At 42.7% G+C, this 22,458-nt stretch overlaps 1 protein-coding gene across 2 annotated transcripts in view; it reads right to left on the bottom strand.

Moving 5' to 3' along the window:
* Positions 1-596: 596 nt before the first annotated feature.
* Positions 597-22,458, bottom strand: part of fyco1b (FYVE and coiled-coil domain autophagy adaptor 1b) — a 30,728-nt gene continuing 8,866 nt past the window's right edge. Inside the window, exons 12-19 of one of the 2 annotated variants that reach the window (XR_015088526.1) lie at positions 22,239-22,379; positions 21,006-21,214; positions 20,788-20,923; positions 20,048-20,155; positions 18,801-19,011; positions 17,758-17,867; positions 17,524-17,639; positions 597-738 (exon numbers count right to left, since the gene is read on the bottom strand). Coding sequence is in view for 1 of the 2 variants with exons in the window: in XM_086044222.1 (XP_085900348.1) it covers positions 17,582-17,639; positions 17,758-17,867; positions 18,801-19,011; positions 20,048-20,155; positions 20,788-20,923; positions 21,006-21,214; positions 22,239-22,379 (973 nt within the window). In the remaining variant the exon portion in view is untranslated. Of the gene's footprint in view, positions 739-14,742; positions 17,640-17,757; positions 17,868-18,800; positions 19,012-20,047; positions 20,156-20,787; positions 20,924-21,005; positions 21,215-22,238; positions 22,380-22,458 lie in introns of those variants that run through there. The other variant, XM_086044222.1, reaches the window with a different exon arrangement.

Here is a 22,458-nt window from a genome sequence, read left to right as displayed (position 1 = left end):
ATGCTGCAAAGAAATGACGAAGCCAACTTGGCGAATCGAAGCATGTAGGAAGAGGGAACGTGTCACGTGACATCACAAATAAGTGGGGGGCATGTGACTCATACATTTTAAATCCAAATTGCGGGGGAAGACAAAAGGTGTGAGTGTGTGTGTGTGTGTGTGTGTGTGTGTGTGTGTGTGTGTGTCCATTGATTGACACAAAGGCAGAGCATAATATGAAGCATCTGGGGAGCACATTGCCCGATAGTCAGTATACATAGTCATTGCCCCCATTGTCTCAAATGAAGCTAACAATTCATGTAGCAAATCTCTTTATGAATGTGTTCATCCTGCAGCGTGTAGTCAATACGCATGTCATCAACGTGTACCCCCCCCACCCCTTCCTCCAAGCCCCCTTGCTACCACTGACTTCCACACATAACACTGCATCCATCCTTATAGCTGCACATTGACTCCCATTCGAAAAGATCGTTGAAGTCCTTCTGTGTTGCACCCATCCGACCCCCCCCCCCCCACTGCAGACAAGGCAAGTAAAGGCGCGTTAATGAGGGGCGGGGGAGGAATTCAATCGGAACTTACCGATGCATAGGAAGCCATGGTCGCCTTGTCACAGGGGGGGGCGTCCTCCTTCCTCTTCCTTCCAAAAAATAGGCACGCAGAGGGTGCTGTCCGTCCGTCGCTCCGTCCTTTCTTCTAGACTGCTGCCGCACGACGTGTCTGCCGCTGCCGCTGCTGCTGCTGTGAGGAAGAGGAGGAGGAGGAGGAGGAAGAGTAGGAGGAAGGGGGTGGCGAAGGAGGGAGGAGAGGGGGGGGGGGTCAGTTCCTTTGCGATTTGAGCCTCGTCACACAGAAATGAGAGGAGGGCGACAAAGTGAGATAACAGTTGCTGGAGGAGCACATAAATGTCAGTAAATAAGTTAAAAAAATCAACAACAATAATTATGATGATGACATTAATAAATATGATTAGTCCCATTACTATGAATTGCAGATAGCCTAAAATATTTTTAAACGACTTAAATTTTACAGTCCACAAATGTAAATAATAAGAATATTATTTATTATGAAGTAGTTAATAAACATGTTTATACTGATGACATTATAGTGATGATTATTATTATCTTTATTATGAAGTGGATTAACATTTTTATGATTTAGAAATAATAATAATAATAATAATAAGAAGAAGAAGAAGAAGAAGAAAGAAAAGAATATAGGGAGAAGAAGTTTTTCTAAAAATATCAGTTTTAAAGCTGTAATAATAATAATAATAATAATAATAATAATGGTAATAATAATAATAATAACAACAATAATGATACAAAAGAAGAGGGAGAAGAAGAAGGACTTTTTCTAAAAATATAAATTAAATTAGTTTTAAAGCAGAGCAATTTGTGTGCTATAGTAATATGGAACCAACACACAATCAGGTAGTACACCACACACACACACGACACACACACACACACACACGCACACACACAGACAAAAAAAACAAAAAGGGAAACCATTCATAAAAGTGTGTGTTCTGCGCCATGCTGCCCTTTTGCAGATGCCCCCACCAGGCGGCAGGTTCGCTTCCCCGCTGGGCGCAATTCACGAGGCTGCCGAGTGGGCGCGTGACTCACCTTGCGCTGGCTCTCCACCACCTGCTCGGCTCCAGGTGTGCGCGCGCGCGCACGCACGCACACACGCAAACAAAATCCAAACCCGACCGGTTGGAGGATCTTCAACCCTGTTCCCTTGTCTACATTCAGAACCACGGACAGCGACCCGGGCCTCGAGCCATCACACTTTGATCCACCTCCGACCAAACGTCAAATGGACAAAATTATTGGGACGGATCCTAATCACTCGAACGACTGTCCGCGGTGCACAAAGCTGTAGGTCCATAGAGACATGCTGGGATGACTTTGGGATGGAAGAACTGCACATTGATTGGATTTGATTGATCATTCATCCGAGGGACTGCATTCACACACGCGCACACGCACAACTATGCATACATACTGTTCTGCCTTTAGGCAATTCTTAGTGTGGAAAACTGAGTTGTATTTTGAAATTCAGGCTTTTATTTACTCCACCAGCACGTGCGCGTAGCTAAAGGAAAAAAAAAAAAAAAACAGCGCTTGAACTCCTGCAGAGGCGATGTCTCTAAGCAACATCATTATATGCCGTTAAGTAATTTCATATGCTGTTTTGTTTTTGTTTTTTCCACCCCAAATGTGCAAGTTTGCGAAGTTACTTGGGTGATGTTTTTTACATGCGGCTGAAATGTACAAGATAGTTTGATGTATGCTAATAGCTGGAGTTGGGTTGCTATGCTTACCTTGTCTTTTATTGAAAATATTGTTTGATTTTTTTTTGGGGGGGGGGGGGGGGGGGGGCTTGACTGGGTGACAGTCATTTGGGTCAACCCCAAAACGTTCTTCACAATAATACGTTGTATGCAGCCCCGCTTGTCGACAGATGGCCTTCCGATTGCGTTTGTGGAATATGAGTCAAGCAGTAAAATCCGCCCGCTTTTGTCCATCGCAGGCGGCGGCCGTTTTGCCACTTGCCGTCGACTGAAAATGACATCACACGTACCCTCAGGGCTCAGATAACCACCAATCATAGCTCAGCTTCAGAAAATAGGTGAGCACGTGATTGGTTGTTACCTCAGCGAATGTGATGTGATCATTTTTGTGGAACTCATTAAATCAGAAAGCCATGTTTAGACTAGTGAAGGCGCATAGAACATATTATTGCAAAGATTTTTTTGGGGGGGTCGAGAGAAAGAGAGATTGTCGCGATTGGATGACGCCTGTGACGCAAGCACCCGTTCATTTACAGGAAGGCTTTACTAGACTTGCCTCGAGGACATGGATGCAAACGGAAGGGGAGGCCAGTCAGTCAGTCACTCAGTCAGTCGGTAATGGCGGGTCTGTTTCGGCGGGTAATAGCAGCATCGGCCTCGTTGCCATGGAGAAAGCGCCAGCAGCGTCCGCCTGTGGAGTCTTCTAATACTACTTTGACGACATCATGTTGTGCCGCGTTTCACTGCTTGATGGCATTAATGCGGCGCGGCAGACAGACAAGTGGACAGACGGGCACCGAGAAAGTCAGGCAGGAAGATGGAGAAGACAAAAAGCCAGTAAGGCGGACAGGCACAAATGGAAAAATAAACCTTTCGAAGGAGGCTGAGAGACAAACACAAAGAGTGACGGGCAGGCGGACAGGCAAGCCGGCGGTCAGCTCGACGGACAAATAGACATTTAAGAGAAGCAGGGGTAGTGGGGGACAAGCAGGATAAGAACGAAAAAGAGACAAAGGAAGAAGTAGACGGACAGGCAGGCGGAAAGACAAGCAGACAGACAAGATAGGCGGACAGAAAGAAAGAGAAAATCGACAAGCGGGCAAAGAGGCCAACAGCTACGCCAGCGGACAGACGGGCGGCGTGACGGACAGACAGGCAAAAAGACAAGAAGACTAGCAATAGAGGCTGAACGTGAGACAGGCAACCAGGTAGAATATAAGGAAGACAGACGGGGGGGGGAGGGGACAAGAGTCTGACAGACAGACAAGCAGACAGCCAGTGTCAGAGACGGACAAGTAGGCATGTAGACAACTGGACGGACAGCATGTAGACAACTGGACGGACAGATAGGCATGGAGTTAGCGACTGGCAGGAAACCAGACAAGCTGGAAAATAGACAGACAGGCAGGCAGGCAGACAGACAGAGAGGCGGGGAAGCAGACAGACAGTGTCCATGCTCGACGCTCCAGAAGGGGAAGCACTGCGCTCCCCCGCTGGGTGCAAATTGCACCAAGTCCACCAGTGTGAGTCACTTGGGATTTTTTTTTTTGGGGTCCTTTTCGTTTTAAGTTCCGAACTGAGTGTTACTGTTGACGTTCAACACCCCCGCAGAAGCTGCTTTGTTATTTTTACTTACTCATTTTTTCATTTAATATTTTGACTTCAAGTGGAAGTCAACGTAAACATTTTTTTTTTTCAAGAATATGTTCTATGCAAGCCCGCTAGTTGAAACAAGGCATTCTGATAAATATGGCGTTTGTGGAATAAGTGTTAATCTGCTCGTTTTTGCCATCTCTGGGGGCGGCCATTTTGTCACTTCTGTCGACTGAAAATGACATCACAACTGCTCACAACGTACCAATCACGGCTCAGATTCAGAAAACAAGTCAGCCGCGATCGGTCGTTGTGAGCAGTTGTGATGTCATTTTCAATCGACAGAAGACAAAACGGCCGCCCGCTGAGATGGCAAAAAACAAGTACATTTTGCTGGTTCATTTATAGTCCACAAACGCAAAATGAATCAGAATGCCGTGTTTCAACTAGCGGGCCTACTGGAAACATAGTCTTGAAAAAAATATCTTTGGGTTAACTTCCGCTTTAAGTCTCGGAAATCGTGTTTTTTTTTTAATAGCAACGCTTACAATTATTGTCAAAAATCTATCCTTTGTCCCAAAAACATGACAACTTATTCTGATATTCTGTCCGTAAAAATGTCAACGTTTTCCGTTAATATTAATATCTGTTTTGTCCCCCAATTTTTTTTTCCTCTAAATGACTATTGTTAAAAAATATAGTAAAAGACATACAGCATATATACAGTAATATATGTCTGTGACTATTGTTATAGTGTCTGTCTACATGCACCGTTATATAATTATACATACAAAGTTATATATTGTCACTTATCTCCATTTTTTTTCATTTTCTGATTTTTACATAAATGGTGTTTCCGCGTTACAGACATCGCATTAATGTGAAAATTAAAAAAAAAAAAGTGTTTGTCACAGGACAGCGACGATCAGTTGCATTTTGTATTAGCGTAAAAATAGCCGCCTTACGTATTATAAGGTTCAGTTTCTGCTACTTCTACTCATGTACATAACGAGGACAAAATTGTTTTTGCCAGCAGTCAGAGATTATTTTCTGCACATAGCTGCACTATTGATAAAATGTGATGTGTGCTTCAGTGCATCTCCACTCAATGAGGCTCTCCGCTCAGACACCCCGCCCCCCTCTCTGGACCCCCCCCCCCCCCCACCTCCAGGCCGCGACTCCATCCCGGCCGCCATGTCTCTTCTTGGACAAAGCGCGAGAGGGAGGCACCCCGTGGTCCTGCGCTAACAACCCGCCCACCCGCAACGCCTCAAAGCGGAATCGGCAGCGGGGGGTGTGTGGGACCCCTGCGAGGGACCAGTTCCCTCTTCAACCTCCACTTGTCTTCCAATGAGACCCTTACATAGAGAGCTAGAACGACTATTATGGTTTTTCATTTTTTGGGGGTGTATTTAGAGAAAAAAAAAAAAGGGGAAAAACCTTAGGACGATTACAGTAAGTGGTTTTTGGGTTAAAAAGTCACAACATTCGGACAATGCGACAATTTCTGCCAAAGAAACAAGAAGTTGTATATTTTGGAGAAAAAAAGTTAACTTTACAAGAATGCAGTAATATTTTTTCAAGGAGGCAAGTGGGAATATCACGAGAATAAAGTTGTATTTGGGGTATTTTTTGGGAGGGAAAAAATGGATTTATTTAATCTAAATTTTTTTTTGAAAAAAGACAACTTTATGGGCCCTGAATTCATAAACAGGCGCATGTGCGCTCAGCGTAAAAAATGGCGTGTCTTCATGTTCCGTTCCATTTTAAATCTAATTTACCGTGTTTGGGAATTTGTCAGATGGCGTTACGCATCGCTGGGCGTTCCGGCGGACCGAGGGCATTTTCCTATAACCCGGCGGACCTGATAATTAGGTCACAGAAAGTAGACTAGACTTTAGACCAGCTAAAAGCAGGTCTAAGTTGTGGCGCAGGTGGTGGAATGCGATTTTGGTGGATTTAATCCAGGCAGACAGATTTCTGCCCATTTGTGTGGTGGATGTCATCGCATTTCATTCATAAATCATGACATCGGTGTGCATCCCTTGCAATTAATGAGAATGTGACTGCTGACAAGAGCAGCAGGATGGAAGCGTTTCGGGCATTGTCATCTGCTCATATTCAGCCAAATGCTTCAGAACTCATTGGACTGCACTTCACAGTGCACATGCGCAAGGACCCTACGGATGTTTTGTGTAGAAGTGAAGTGTGATCCTGAATTTGAGCAAGTTGCACATGTGTAATGAGTCATGACGAGTATCTTTTATGAAGCTCCTCGGTGCAGCAGTGTGTGAGTCAGTCAGCCTTTAAAAAGCTGCTGATTGGTTTCGGAGCGCGAGGCCGCCGCCGCCGCCGCCGCCGCCGCTTTGTGATGTAATTGCAGGTTGTCAGAGAAACAGAAATGTTCTGTAATGGATGACACATGTCGTCACCACACCCCTTGGACGGGGTGGGAGGAAAGGCGGGAGGGGGGGGGGGGATGACGAAGGGCCAACGACCATCATGATGGGTGATGGGAATCTATATGTATCTCCTCAAGTATTAAATGGAACTACATGCCAAATTTAAAGTCAACCCAAACATATTTTTTCAAGAATATGTTCTATGCAAGCCCACTAGTTGAAACGGGGCATTCTGATAAATATTGCGTTTGTGGAATAAGAGTTAATCCACTCATTTTTAGCCATCTCCGGGGGCGGCCATTTTGTCACTTCTGTCGACTGGAAATGACATCACAACTGCTCAGGGCTCAGGTAACGACCAATCACGGTTGGTCGTTGTGAGCGGTTGTGATGTCATTTTCAGTCGACAGAAGTGACAAAATGGCCGCCGCCTGAGATGGCTAAGAAGGGGTGGATTTTGCTGCTTAATTCATATTCCACAAAGGCAATATTAATCAGAATGCCGCGTTTCAACTAGTGGGCCTGTTGGGAACATATTCTTGAAAAAAAATGCGTTTGGGTTGTTTTCGACTTTAATGATTCGGATGCTGTCCCAAGGAAAGGTGACTTTATCGCGTCTAGTCAGTCGTCCGGTCCAGTCTGAGATATGTTTTTCCAACAAGTTTGCTGAAAATAAAATGGAAAAATGGGGGGGGGGGGGGGCGGGAGGAATACCAGTGGTGGATGAAATATTGAACGATTCCAATGAATGTTTGAAAAGCACTCAAAAGAGGAGAGAAAAGTCCCCACGGGACACAAAGATTTTGCCGTTTTTTTTTTTTTTTTCTTTTTAAATGCATTTTATATCCTCATAGCATCCCTCAAAATATCACGGGTACACTAGTAATTATAGAAATGTGTACTGTATTTGATACAAAATTGTTCTATTTCTTAATTTCATTTCCGTTTAATTTTTTTCCATTTTATTTTTCTATTTCAATATTTTTGGGCTGAGAGCAGTAATTCATAAATGTCATAAATGTGCATATATGACAACAGCGTGGGCCAATCCCTGTGATTCGTCGTAGGGATCAATTCGTTGAAAGAAATATTATCATTATCATGTTAAAAATATTTTAACAGCACCCCCCTTGAGTACAGCACAATTACGGGTGGCAGTTTTGCTCACACGCAACTTTTTACCCGTAAAAGTAATAATAGTACATAAAGAATTCCAGATGACGATCATTACATTGTAGCCAAGATCAGAAATGCGCCGCAACCACAATTCCATCGTCCCCGAGCCAACAATAGAATCAGCAAGCGCGCCCGCGGCGTGACAATCAAATGTCATAGCCATGTGGCTCACTCAAGCCACACTCAATCATAACTCCACATCGGCAGGTCGCCATGGCAACATGGAGTCAGAGCAGAGTGTGTTCTTTTTTTTTTTTTTTTTTTTTTTTTGCCAGACATAAAAAGGCAAGACATATATATGTGAAAGAGACAACGTCACCGTTAATGTCTCTGACAGGGATTAAGGGACAAGTCATGGAATCTTGGCGCGGATTGAGGATTATCACCGAGTGTCCGGCAGTTGCCGGGTTGAATAAACGCAAATCACTCGTTTGCGGTCTGCGTTACACGGATTGCCATTTGACTTTTTATTTTGAGTTTGACATTTGTAACCAAAGATTTGTTAATGCCAACGTTCTGCACCGGCCCCTGAAAAAGTTACGACCGAATGTCGGCATTGTCCTCAAAGCCGCTCCGTCCCGTCTTGTCTTAACCATCTGCTGAGGAAGCTGCCATCAGCACATTGGGACACTCTCGCTCTCGCTCTCACGCGCTCGCGCACGCGCACGCGCACACACCTCGGTCTCTATGCCTAGCTTGTCAGTCCAGCTGGTGGTTTACATGTGAGCGTGTCAAAATGCAGAGCTCCTTGTTGCGGAGGCGGGGAGCGAGGAGGACAAATAGATAATGAATAAAAAGATCGACCGGGGGGGGGGGGGGGGGCATCACAAGCTCATTTTGCTGTAGAGTCGCCAACGAACATGAATATGAAATGAAAAAGAGTAAGAACGGCAAGTTACAAGCCTGTAAGTGTGCCAAATTTTGACAAACCAAGTGTATCACGGAGTGTCGTCTCATATTCATTCGTCTTGTGATCTGAAACCCAAGCGTCTTCAGCATACAGGAAAATACGCAGGAATTCTTGCCGTTCCAATACTTTTGGAGGGGACCGTATATTTTCTACCGAGATTATTTTTGTGGTCTTCTTTAGCATATTTGGTATTGAAGTAATCCAAAAGTATTTAAAAGTAATCCAAGTTCCATGACTGTAATATTCCTGCATTTGGATTGTGTAATTAATGACATTTTTTAACCGGTAACTGGTCACTACATCAGAAAGTACAAGTAACCCTGCCAGCTCTGATTATGTGTCACCCCAAAATGAAAGTTTCCAGCACCGAACCTCAAAACTGTGAGGCAGTCTTGTCAACCTTCACGCTCAAAAAAATGTGCAGGCTATTTGCGAACGCTTCCGCATTATAAACACCACACTCCGCACACAACGAAAAGTAATTGTATGCATTTGCGTTCCCCCCCCCCCCTTGCGGTCGGCACTGCTCCATCGAGGCGGTTCAGGCTGCGAGCCTTTCCCGTCGCAATTAGCGAGGTTAATATCCCGGGCAGCATCTCTAAATGAAATCTGTGACTGCATGACTATGCTGGCTGAGCGATGCACCTGTTCGCTGTAATTAGCCGTGCAGTGCTTGTAATGAGCTGCCATAGTCAAGGTTAAATCGCTTTCAAGGCACATCCCGCCACTTTTCCGCTAATGCATCTGATTGGCGACATGGAGCCAGGACTGCGGTGACTGGCGATTTTTTTTGTGTGTGTGTGTGACAAATCAGCGATGCTGTTGACGGTTTGTTCCAATTTAGAGGCCTCAAAACAAAACGTTGACCAGGGAAAAAAAAATCAATAAGGTCTGTTGGAACTGCAGTCGCTTTTACACAAAACCCAGCAAAGACATACTGTATGTGCTTTCACACGGCATCGCTGATTGAGACAGTCACACAAAACTGCAGGGCTGTAAAAGCTCCTGCGAAAAAAAAAAAAAAAAAAAAAAAGTGCTTTTGCCATTTACATTCAACCCAGCAAAAGGAGGAAACAAACATCCTGCGAAATTGCCGCATCAGTCGTAAGAGAAGATAATGATTAATCCACCTTTGCATTTCACACAGAACCCAGTGAAAGAGGCCTATTGCTTCAAATGTGAATGTTTTCACTCAGCATCGCAGATTTGGTCAATTCATTTTCCTTTACACATAATCCAGCAAATTAAACCTGCACCAGACCTCTAAGAGAAGATATGGAATCCGTCTACCTAAACTAAACTTTCACTGCCCCCCCTATCCACATCAGAGTCTTTAGAGAAAGTTTCTGAAAAACTCATCATATCCTTTTACCCAGAACCCAGTGAAGCTGGATATTGCTGCAACTGTGGGCACTTTCACACAGTGAAACAGCGTCACGGATTATGTCAAAGGTTTTCGGAGATCGTGGTGCCAAAATGTAGCCACGTACTGTAAGAATCTTAAGACAAGGTTCTGAAATAAGACGCTTTTTTTTTTTTTTTTTTTGACGCTGAACCCAGCAAAAGAAGGATATTGACACACATGTGGGTGCTTGTAGTACACAGGAAAACGGCATCACTGAGTTAGACAGTTGTAAAGTGGCTGTATAAGAGGCATAAAATGAAATCCCTGAAATGAGTGACTTTTGTTTTTTTTTTTTTTTACACGGAGCACAGGTATTGCCGCAACAGCGAGATGGCGCGGCCACATCCCTAGCCCTCAGGTCTTCACCGCGAGATGTCTCTCGGGGTGTACGGAAGAATGCGTTGTGGGCAAAAAAGGCCTCCTGCACTCATTCAAGTCAAGGAGCTGCGTGCGGGGGCGGGCAAGCGTGTTGCCATGGAAACACACGCTGGAAAAGTGGAGACGGGAGAAGGCCTTCACATGAGGGAGGCGGGTCAAGGGGGTTATGTTTAGAAGCGAGGGATGATGACATCACAGCCAGTCTGTCGTCAATCAACCAGGGCTATGATTACTTTTCATTTACAGCACACCCGTTTGGAAAAAAAAAAAAAAAAAAGTACTTCTAATCTTGATGGAAACATAAATTAACTCAAATAGCATTGTATTTTCTTGAGTGCCATTTAATTGAACGCAATATACATCATTTTACCTTAGCTCACCTAATTTTTTTTTTTTTTAAATCCATAATTTTAACATTACAGGGGAAAAATATAAAACTATTTTGTATTAAATACTTATGTTTTTATTAGAGTGAAAAGTCAACGCAAACATTTTTTTTTTCAAGAATATGTTTTATGCAAGCCTGCTAGTTGAAACAGGGCATTCTGATAAATATTGCGTTTGTGGAATAAGTGTTAATCCACTAGTTTTTAGCCACCTCTGGGGGCGGCCATTTTGTCTTCTGTCGAGTGAAAATGACATCACAACAGCTCGCAACGGCCAATCACAGCTCAGAGTCACAAAACAGGTCAGCCGTGATTGCTCGTTGTGAGCAGTTGTGATGTCATTTTCAGTCGACACGAAGACAAAATGGCCGCCCCCGGAGATGGCTAAAAACGAGTGCATTTTGCTTCTTAACTTACATTCCACAAACGCAAAATTAATCAGAATGCCGTGTTTCAACTAGCGGGCCTACTGGGAACATATTCCTGAAAAAAATATGTTTGGGTTGACTTCCGCTTCAGTTTGATATTACATTCAATGAAAACCGTGTATGATATTTGCTGAACATGAAAATAAACCAAATTGCATAAACGTTTATGAATTATTAGTATTTTATTGTTTATTGTTTTAATCATCAATTATTGCAAGTTGTTAAACGACTTGAGTATTGGATCGAACGCTACATTTGTCATTATGAGTATTCTTGCCCTACACGCACATATGACCGCTAGCAGTAAATTCATTTTGCGGTCATGTTTGGGCGCGTGCCCTGCGCCTTCCTAGAAGTGCAGACATCCACTGGCGAATCTCCATCGTCTGGCTTATGTCACTTTAAAAATAACACTCCTGATCTTTGGAGACGCTGCGGGCCGACGATGCTCTGGTCGCGTCGCCATGGAAACAGCAGCCATTAAGCCACCATTTGGCTATTTACCTCCAGATCGAAGACGGGCTGTCGTGAACTGTGACCCCCCCCCCCACCCCCAACCCCCACCCCACCGCCGCCAGCCTGCCCCTTTCTTTTCTATTCTCAGCTTTAAATTGAAGGGTTTTGGTGCATGTGTGACTGAGGGGGAGGCAGAAAGCTGCATATGAATTAGATCGTTCTGTAAAGACACATGGCGACATGATAATGGCACATTGCAGTGGATCATAAATAGCTTGGAAACATCATGCGACACTTGTGGATAGGCGTACGTTTCAAAGTGGGATGAAAGTGGCTGGCAGCTTGTCTAATAAATAAACATGCACATTTCCCTCATATGTATATCTCTTTATGGTAGTATAAAGGAATTATGGAAGTAATTAGTATTAGGAAGTAATGTATCTTTTAAAATACGTTCAAAAGGTCCAGGCATTTTTTTCTATACTGTAGTACAACATTAATTATTGATTCTATTCAGTGCATTGTATCATTAAAATGTTGTACAGGTTGTACTTTATAATGCAAACGTACTTCATATTTCTTCTATATTGCATTTAATAATTTTACAGTCGAGATTTATCTTGATTTCTTTTATAAATGTGTCTGTTTAATTGTGATTTTATATAACAAATATTTGCTCGTCAAAGATACTGTAATATAGCTATAAAAATGAGGTGTATATTTATTTTACACGACAAACATATTTGTAAGTTTGAAAAAAAAATCGCTTTACTTTGAAAGTTGACATGACTAATAAACATAGCCGATGAGGAAATCTTGCTTTTCTTTGTTTTTTTTAATTTGTATAGCGCCTTTCATACACAAGGCAACTCAACGTGCTTCACACAACCAAAAGCACAACACCTAAAAGCATTTACCAACAGAACAACGGAAGACATTCAAATGCAAAGCAAAGAGAACAAAAGTAGCTCATTAAAATGACCAAAAGGAGGTGCATTGACAAGCAGCATAACAGCTAAATGCCGCTTCGCCATATTTGCTTTGAAACCTGGGCACCACTAATTGACCCGCGTTGGCAGCCCTACTGAGTTTATATTCAATTAGCATTTTCCTTAATGTATTCAGGACCCAAACCATTCAGTGACTTATAGACCAGAAGCAGAATCTTCAAATCTATTCTACAGCTGACTGGGGGCCAGTGTTGTTAAAATGGAACGTGTCATCAATTTTCCACTTTATTTACGGCATAGCAAACGATTACTTCCCGTAGAACGGGTTGAGCCTCACGGTTCTCATAGCTGGGGTCGATTGTAGCACTAAAACATATATTTATGCTAACTACTAGTTCTACAGCACTACCAGTAAATCTTGTGTGGGGGGGGGGGGGGGGATGAAATGAATGCAAACGGCAATCTATTCCTTTGGAAACAGAATACAAAGTGCCACAAATGAACATCTTGGGTGTCTCCAGTTGAGATGCAGTCAGTGATGGAGAGATCGTGTGAATCAGCGCTCACAAGACTGGACTCGTTCTATGTTTGACAGCAAACAGACACAGGCTGACATTAACACTACAGGGGGCCGCTTGGCCTTAGGAGGGGTGGGACGCACACGCAGACAAGAGAGACAGGTCGATGTGTCCTCTGCTCTCTATTGTCTTGGAGCATCTTCATTCCATTTTTTTTAATTTATTTTTTTTCAATTATTCTTTCACTTACGATAATGAAGAGAAATGGTGAGGTGACACTAACGTAGAAGCTCTACAACTAGACGGGGAACAACAAAAACACAGACACGACCACGGCGGAACAACAAACAACAATTTTAACAATAAGCATTTTGTAAACATTACTTCACAAATCGCCACCTGCTGAAGGGTTGGGAAAGCTGACGCTTGGCATCCCAGCATGCTAAGCAGCATTTGTAAATAGTTGCTGCTAATTACGTTTCATCATTAACGTTAGTTGTTTCCTTGTGGCGTAATAGTAGCTGTATGTGCCCTTCTTTACTTGCTGTGCATCGTTTTGTGGCACCCTAAGTTAGTGTTTTGTTTAATGTGGACCCAATATTATGGTCAAAGGGAAGTCAAGTCCAAAATGTTCTTTACAAGAATAGGTTCTATGCACCCCCGCTAGTCTAAACATGGCATTCTATAATATTGAGATTGTGAATATGGAATCAAGCATCACAATCCACCTGTTTTTAATCCATCTAAGGGAGTGTCCATTTTCCCACTTGTTGCTCTCTGAATTTGATGGCGTGATGTTCGCAAGCTGAGCCGTGATTGGTCGTTACCGGAGGCCTGAGCGACCGTGACGTCGTTATGGGTCGACGGCAAGTGGCAAAATTGTGCAATTTTGAATCATTTCTCGTCGGAAAGACAAATAAACAATATGTAGGAAAATATTCTGTCTACTCCATTCTTCCGTCATTCGTTCATCTATTCATCCATGAGCTACTCATCATCCATTCACTTATTGAGCCATTACCCACTCACATTTCCTCCATCCTCAAAAATCCATCCATCCACCTACTAATTTACTCATGCATCATTCTTTTATGCATCCACTTACCTTTCCATCCATCCATCCATCATCCACTCACCTATCAATTTATCATCCACCCAGCTTTCATCCACTCACCTCTTCATCCCTACACATCATTTAACCATCCATCCGTCGTCAAGTCACCCATCCTTCCATCCCTCCATCATGCATTTGCCCATCCAACATCTACTCGCCCATTCATCCATCAATTCACCCATTCATGGATCAATCCATCACCCGCTCATTCCTTCAGTCATTCATCCATCTGCCTGCATGAAGCGGCTCCTATTTCATCACGGTGAGCGGGCGCGGGTGTGAATATCAGCGAGGCTTACTGTTCAAGTATATCAAAATAAATGTACTTTATGCACACGTGGGCGTGCGAAGGCATTTGCCAGCGCCAGGATTAACATGCGGCGCACACACAAACGTACGCGCATGTGCGCGGCCGCGGGAGACGAAAGGAAAGGGAAGGAGAGCAGAGCGCGCTCGGAGATGGATGGGCGATTGTGACATGATTTACAATGAGATCATTAACCTTGAGGAACAGCAGGGGCCTCTGTCAGACGGACACCTAGCTAGAACAACACAAGCGCGCACACAAATACACACAATATATATACCGAGCAAAAGCTAGCAAAGGGAAACGACGCGCAATCCAGAGCGAAGCGCAATCCGGTGCTTGAACTGCGTGTCCAGTCAATTATTCATGAAATCAAAAGGTGGGGAATGTACAGGATACATCAATTAAATCACGACAGAATGGCACAATTAAACTTTCTTTTTATTAATCCATTCTAGTATAAATATTTAGGATGTAAACATTTGAATACAGTCACGTCAACAATGACTAAAATGTCCCTATGAGCTCTGTAAACTACCACAAGAAGAAGTGGTAACAAGGAAGAGAAAGAAAATGTGCCGACGTCATCTGTCACAGAGGCGTGATTGCGTAAGCGTGACAAAAATAAACCTCTTTGAAAACGCCTTATTCGTTTCAATAGATTACTTCCAATTTTACAATTCACATATTTGGCAATATACAGATATGAATAGAATCGTGTACAAAAAAAATATTACAGTCATGTTAGAAAAGTACAGTAATAATGAGACATTCAGATTGTTGTTCTTAATTTGCTTTGCGTAACTTTAGTCAGTATAAAAATGCATTACAAACAAGTACAAAAAGTAATTTCAGATTTTTGGGGGGTTTCATTTCAGAAAGCACATTATGCAGTAGGTATCTATAAGGCTGGATACCGTCCTCCTTTTTTTTTTTTTTTTTTTTTTCCTTCTACCACCATTCCAGGGTACCTCACTACCATTTTTTTGTGGGTCAATGCTCATACCATTATGCTACCTATCACCCAACTGTCCTCCAAACTACTCTCAGGATCCTGTAGGATTTTGTTATTTTTAATCTCCAAAACACATGCGCAAGGAAATCACCTCCAATGGAAAGTCAGCGCTAACGACTGAAGCGCTTGCAGAGTTGGCTGAGACCAACACAGAATTGGGTATAAAACCGGCTAAATTCTTAGTCGAGAGCCAGTTACGCAATCGTCACAAGATTTTTACCATTTGGGCAATGCTTAGCTTGCGTCAGATTTAAAGTGGAAATCAACCCAAACGTATTTTTTTCAAGAATATGTGCCCAGCATGCCCACTAGTTGAAACACGGCATTGTGATTCATATTGTATTGCATATTGCAGCAAAATCCTCCCCTTTTTAGCCATCTCAGGGGGCGGCCATTTTGTCACTTCTGTCGACCGAAAATGACATCACAACTGCTCGGGTAACGACCAATCACGGCTCAGTTTCAGAAAACGGGTCAGCCGTGATGTCGTTTTCAGTCGACAGAAGTGACAAAATGGCCGCCCCCAGAGATGGCTAGAAACGGGTGGATTAACGCTTATTCCACAAATGCAATATTTATCAGAATGCCTTGTTTCAACTAGAGGGTTTGCATAGAACATATTCTTGAGAAAAATATGTTTGGGTTGACTTCATCTTTTAAGTTAAGTTGATGAGAATAGACCAATACGATAAAGTTGATTGTCGAGGGGAATATGATGTTTGGAACTGGTCGTGTTGGGTTCCCTGACTACCGCCCACTTCCCGACATACTATAATTCCTCAAATAGTGTCTGATCATCTGATAGACGCTGTAACCAAATTTTATTTCCAGAACATATAAGGAGAGTTGGGAAGCTTTCTACACATTTTGATTAGTCTTTACATTTGACCCACATTTTTAAATTCACATGAAGACTTTCTTTTGTCAAATAAACTCAAAGTGATATTTCAAGATGGAAATCGCTGTCTTATTAAAGCATATTTTGATACCCCCCCCCCGTGTGTACACATTAGCATTAACAAGCAACAAGCATAGAAATGATAAATGAAATATAGGTCATTGTTTCAAATAAGACAATTAAGCACATATAAGGTATTGCATCAACTTTGTAGCTGTCCTTATGATTGCATCACGCCATCCCATTTCCAATCACTTTTGACAATAGTAAAAGGCAACCATAGACAAATGTATATTAAGAACATGTTTTGGACACTGTCAGTGAGAGTTCCTCCTCCAGTAAAGGCTTAAAATCATTGTGTTACATCAAAAATACCGATTCCGCAGCTCTTGCTGGTAATTTGAATGAAACAATGAAGGAAATATTTTGCATCAATGTGATGAACAATGAGTTGATTTGACAACGCATACATTTGCTTGCAGTATCATATTGTTTTTCACGGAACAAGATGATAACACGGAAATCTCTTGGACAATACCAAATTGCGTTAAGTGAAATGCGATGGATCCTGACTTACAGTGGGAAATTTGCTCCAGTCGCTGTGCAAACGTTCCCATTCTAAGTAAGAGCAGTAGTCTTATCCCAAGTGACCACTGTGATTTCGACATAAAATCTCATTATTGACTACAAATAGCAAATAAAGTGTGTGGCTACTTAAAAACTCACAGAAAAAAAAAAAAAATCATAAAGCCTAAAACCCTGGTTAATATCACAACAAATCATATCAACTCCTGTTAACCAAACAAATACACAGCTGTACACTCGTGTGATTGGATGCCCAGTACGTTCAAAAATTTGCAATGGATTGTTGTGATTTTGTCCATGAGCTCGCCTTCATTCCTTTTGCAGGAATCGGCCAATCTCTCACAACCAATAAGTAACTGAACTGAGCCAATAGCTCATTTGTCCCTCTGTGTAGAACAGCAGTATAAATGCTTGAATGCTGTCAGCATTAACATAATACAATTAAAAAAAAAAAAAAAAAAAAAAAAGATGTCACTTTTCATGTAAGGTTAAGCGTAAGTGTGTGTGCTGGCAATCCTTAATCTGCGACACTTTTAATTCTATTACATGAATTTAAAAAAAAAAAAGTATTGCATGCTCTAATTCAGTGGACTAATGACAGATTTCATGTATTTTCCACTCTTTTCCTATGATTACATCACCTAAAGTGCCCTCACCATTCCCCGAGGTTGCAGTGCTTCAAGTAGACTCTGCTTCAAGTTACCTTGCACTCCCGACAGCACTGACGGATGCATCGACGCCTGATTGACTTTCTTTTCCTCTCATGGGAGGCCACCCGCATTCACAGCCAGATGATACATCACCCGCTTGGAGATGAACCTGGATGACAGGAGCATGTTACACCCGGTATTGATACTTCTTGTTAAACGCCTCCGAAAAAAAACAGCCAAAAAAAAAAAAAACAGTGGTGATTACAGCACATGTGGACTGGACTAACCTCGAAAAGGAGTTGTCAAAGATGAGTATGTACTCTCCTGCTTTTCGAACTTTCATTTCTCCCTTTATTGTCTCTTTATGGGAGTTGCAGCGAGTCAGCGGGATCAAGACCTGACAAAAGAGAAGACTAGTTTAAAGGAGACAAATGACACCACTTTTCCACAAATTAAAACAGTTCCCGGGTGTCTTCATAAAATGTCCGTGCTGTGCACTTAGAGGAGTTCGAAACAGCCATGTTTAGACCATCTGGCTTTGGGGATGCTGAACCTGTGGCATGCCAATGACCCACTTTTTATCCCCACTGACCACTACCGCAGGCTGTGCCAAGGCGAGTATGCGATTGCAATCGCTTGACTCAGAGTCAGAACCTTTTTTTGTGTTTATGCTCAGGCCAAAGCCATGCCTAACGTGAAAAGCAATTATATTGAACTGTGGCGAGGTGCTTCATTTAGAGAGGACGCGAGCTTTTTCTAACAGAGTAAAAATGGTTGTGCTGCCATGTCGTGGCATCTATAAGCAATTACAAAACTTTCTGCGTAGGCATTAATTACCACCAGATAGAAAAAAATGTTTGCGTTGACTTCCCCTATGCAAGCCTACTAGTTGAAACAGGGCATTCTGATAAATATTGCGTTTGTGGAATAAGTGTTAATCCACACGTTTTTAGCCATCTCTGGGGGCGGCCATTTTGTCTTCTGTCGACTGAAAATGGCATCACAACTGCTCACAACGACCAATCACGGCTCAGATTCAGAAAACAGGTCAGCCGTGATTGGTCGATGTGAGCAGTCGTGATGTCATTTTCAGTCGACAGAAGACAAAATGGCCGCCCTCAGAGATGGCTAAAAACGAGTGGATTAACACTTATACCACTAACGCAATATTAATCAGAATGCCGTGTTCCAACTAGTGGGCCTGCTGGGAACATATTCTTGCAAAAAATATGTTTGGTTTGATTTCCACTGTAAGTTGCGGCAGGCCCCCCGGTCCACCGCCAGTAATGGCGGTTCACTATAGGTCCATGGTTTGTGTGTAGGGCGTCACCTTGGCCTGGTCCAGTGTCGTCTGTGCACTCTCCCGGAAAACAACGCTGAAGGAAATGCCTTTGGGTTCTGAGGTAAACGTCCAGCAGACGGTGGCACCCGGCCAGCCGGCGCTGATGGGCACAGTGCTGTAACAGCTGGACTTAATGAAGAGCTCCCGCGAGCTGTCGCCAAAGTTCGGGATGTCGTCCACCGCAAAGCCAGAAGCCAACCTAAAGCGAGACCGTAAACGTCACTGGGTAAAGATGTAGACTTTCATGTTAGCCAGCAAGCCTCGGACTTGCTAACTGCTATGTGTGTGTTATGTTGTAATCATTAACGGTTGACTGTGTTTTAGCGTTTTTAAACGGAGTGTTATATTTGTACGACAGTTAATAATGTTGAAATATTACTTTGCCTATACAGGTAATAGTAGTTTTATGATGCCGAGAGTTCGGACCAGTGTAATCAGTTGTGTTGTGTTCTATTTTGGGGAATGATTAATACATATTGAGTGAGGGGGTACTCATGTTATGACAAAAAGGTTCGGGGGTACACAAGCCAAAAAAGGTTACAAAAAAAAGACTTCAATGAAACTAAAATGCATGTTTGGGATTGTGGGGGAAAAAGCCAGAGTACCGAGAGAAAACTAACTCTTACCCGGGGCAGATATGCACACCTCGAACCTCAGAACTGTGAGGCAGACATGCTAACCACTAGTAAAGTACACCGCGCTGTCTCATTCCCAACTATGACAAAAATGTTGTTTTCCTCGAAGGATTACTAACGTTTACCATATCTAAATTTAACCGGTGTGTATGTTTCTTTGGTTCCAGCAAAGTGAATCTTCTTCTTCTTTGTACGGTTTTGACATGTCACATGATGCATTCAATGCACAAGCGTGACATGTTTTCACTTCATTTCTCACTTCCCTTTTGTCATTGAACATGAGACAAAACATAAGAAAGTGACAGCATGTGAGCAGGACTTTGTGGTATTTATATTAAAAAAAAAAAAAAAAAAAAAGTGTCACGTCCACTGATAGTGTAGTGGTACACACGCCTGAGTTGTGTGCGGGCAGCGTGGGATCGATTCCCGCTCAGTGACAGTGTCTATGTGTGCCCTGCGACTGGCTGGCGACCAGTTCGGGGTGTAGTCTGCCTTCGCCCATTGACGGCTGGGATAGGCTCCAGCAACTCCCCGCGACCCTGTATAGGATAAGCGGTTTGGAAGATGACATGACATGACAAAAAAAAGTGTCAAATTTACGTCAGTTCTCCGGACTTGAGCAGGCAGATCTCGGCATCCTGCACGGCGCCACGCAGGTCCTCGGGGTCTTCCGATGGGACCTCTCCTGTGCTCACACTGCTACTGTTTCTGCACAGGACAAGAAGACGCTAAAGCAGGGTACAAACATACTAATAATTCGGCCTAATTTGAGCCTGATTCCCCGCTTCTGATAAAAATCAACAGTCAGATTGTCAAATGTCTTTAAAAGATTATCCTGAGGATTATATTGTGGTGTGGGGGTGTTAAGAGCGATTGTCCTTCCTTGTTGCTCAGAAATCATTCGGGCCCAACAAACGCAAAACGTTCAAGCCTGTTTTAACATTTATGACGGTAAAACCCTATGTGTATGGTCAGCTCCGATTTGGGCCACAGACTCCATGACCTGACACGGAACAATCACTAATCAGGAAGAGACCTGAAGCCCTGCACTGTTGCCAAACCCAAATAGAGGAACAACTTGTTGTTTTGAGTGTGTGTAAAATGTATCTCAGAAGGCATTCACCTCAATAAAAATGTCAAGTAGAAAAGTTTCCCATCGTAACGCAGTTACATAGAAAAGCAATCAGTTAGCCTGGATTCTTCTGATTCTGTCTTGTTCTTTGTATTTCAGACTGCAACCTAAATTGTAATAATGTTGTTTTACAAATTCTTATTTGTTATAAAGTGAGTTTCTAACGTTGATATTCAGCAGAAGCACCCAATCCGAATACGATATGTACAGTTGTGCTGCCTCCTGCTGTCCATGCCCAGGAGAGCAAGCGGTGGCAAACGAGTCGCTGTCAGAGACGCCGCTCACTTCCTCCTCCGTGATGATGTCAAACATCCCATCCTCCTGCTTGTCGCCTTCATCCGCTCCTGGAGAATAGACACCATATTCGGCATTCAGCATACTTGGAACACTGTGTCATGCATGACCACAAACAGACTCCGTCTATACCCAAGACGCTCGTCACGGCCCTCAGAGGCTGCAGCAGACGGCTGAACGCAGAGGCCGGCGTGCTGGTGATGGCTGCCTCCTGCGGGGGGCGCTCTGCCTCTACACCGCGCTGGTTGCAGCAGTCACGGCAGCAGCGCTCTCTGGCGCCGCCCGGCTGGTGGCTGGCTGCATTGTCCAGGCAATAGTGGCAGAAGGGGCGGCCACAAAAACTAGGGGAGGGGCGGGTGGGATGTTGGCGGGCAAAAGTCACTATTATGTATGTCCATTATTTTTTTTTAAAATGCATATGATTTTATTCTAGAGGTAGAAACACTTTTTAATAAGCACTTAAAAATAAGATTTCAAGTAGCAACCTATGCTACGGCAATATTTATGTATTCAAACAAAAAAAAACAATTGTTATTATTTATAAGTTAACCCTGCTGTTGCTACGGCAATATTTATGTATTCAAACAAAAAAAACAATTGTTATTATTTATAAGTTAACCCTGCTGTTATATTTCTAGTCAAATTAACTTTACTTAATTTATACAGTATGTACAGTCGAACCCCGCATACTTGTGAGACAGCTGCAGATTTGCGTGTTTACAGATTAAAAAAAAACATTTTCAATATTTGTTTTTTCCATTTTTCCCCCCATTTTTTTGCGACTTTTTTGTGTTTGTAAAATGTTTTTTTTCCCAATGCATTTCAATAGACAGTAATTATATGCAGATTTCCACTTTCCGCGGGTCAGCGTAAATACATACATACATACATACATACATACATACATACATACATACATACATACATACATACATACATACATACATACATACATACATACATATATATTACGTTTAACGAAATCTTTGGCTGTTCTTATATTTATTTTTTATCCCAAAAAATACAACACATATATTTAATAATAAAATAATAATCAAAAAAATATTATTTCAATATATATATATTTTTGAAATCATATAAACCTAATAGCGGAGGAAAAAAATATTCAATATTATTTTTATTTATATATGGAGTCACGGATGAAATTATTCCTAGCCCTGTGGTATGAATAACTGCGGACTTGACTGGATATATATTTTTGGGATATGTATTTAAATACTGTATGTGCCTCCTAGATCTCTGACAGGAAAAAGTTTGACATTTTTTTTACAACCTGGAAAATGCAAAATCAAAAAACAAATCCACCGTGTGACAAGTCTGCTATTATTGTGGTGTCTGTCCGACCTGCAGTTGTGCTTGCGGAGCCACCAGCCGAACGGGGTGTGGCAGCCCAGGCAATAGTTGACGTCACGCTCTGTCTCCTCATCGCGCAGCTTCTGCTCAAACTCCAGCGCGTCCGTCTTCTGCCACAGCACGTCTTTGTCCCTGCAACCGATTCAACCCTCAAATCCACAAATACTACACAATACGGCTGGCTACGATGATGTGTAATAAAACATACAGT

This window comes from Filicampus tigris, chromosome 10, assembly GCF_054856515.1.
Source record: "Filicampus tigris isolate MCC_2025a chromosome 10, RoL_Ftig_1.0, whole genome shotgun sequence".
In the NCBI taxonomy this organism is placed as follows: Eukaryota; Metazoa; Chordata; class Actinopteri; order Syngnathiformes; family Syngnathidae; genus Filicampus; species Filicampus tigris.
Note: the sequence above shows the minus strand (reverse complement) of the source record. Positions and strands in the feature narration are given on the sequence as shown.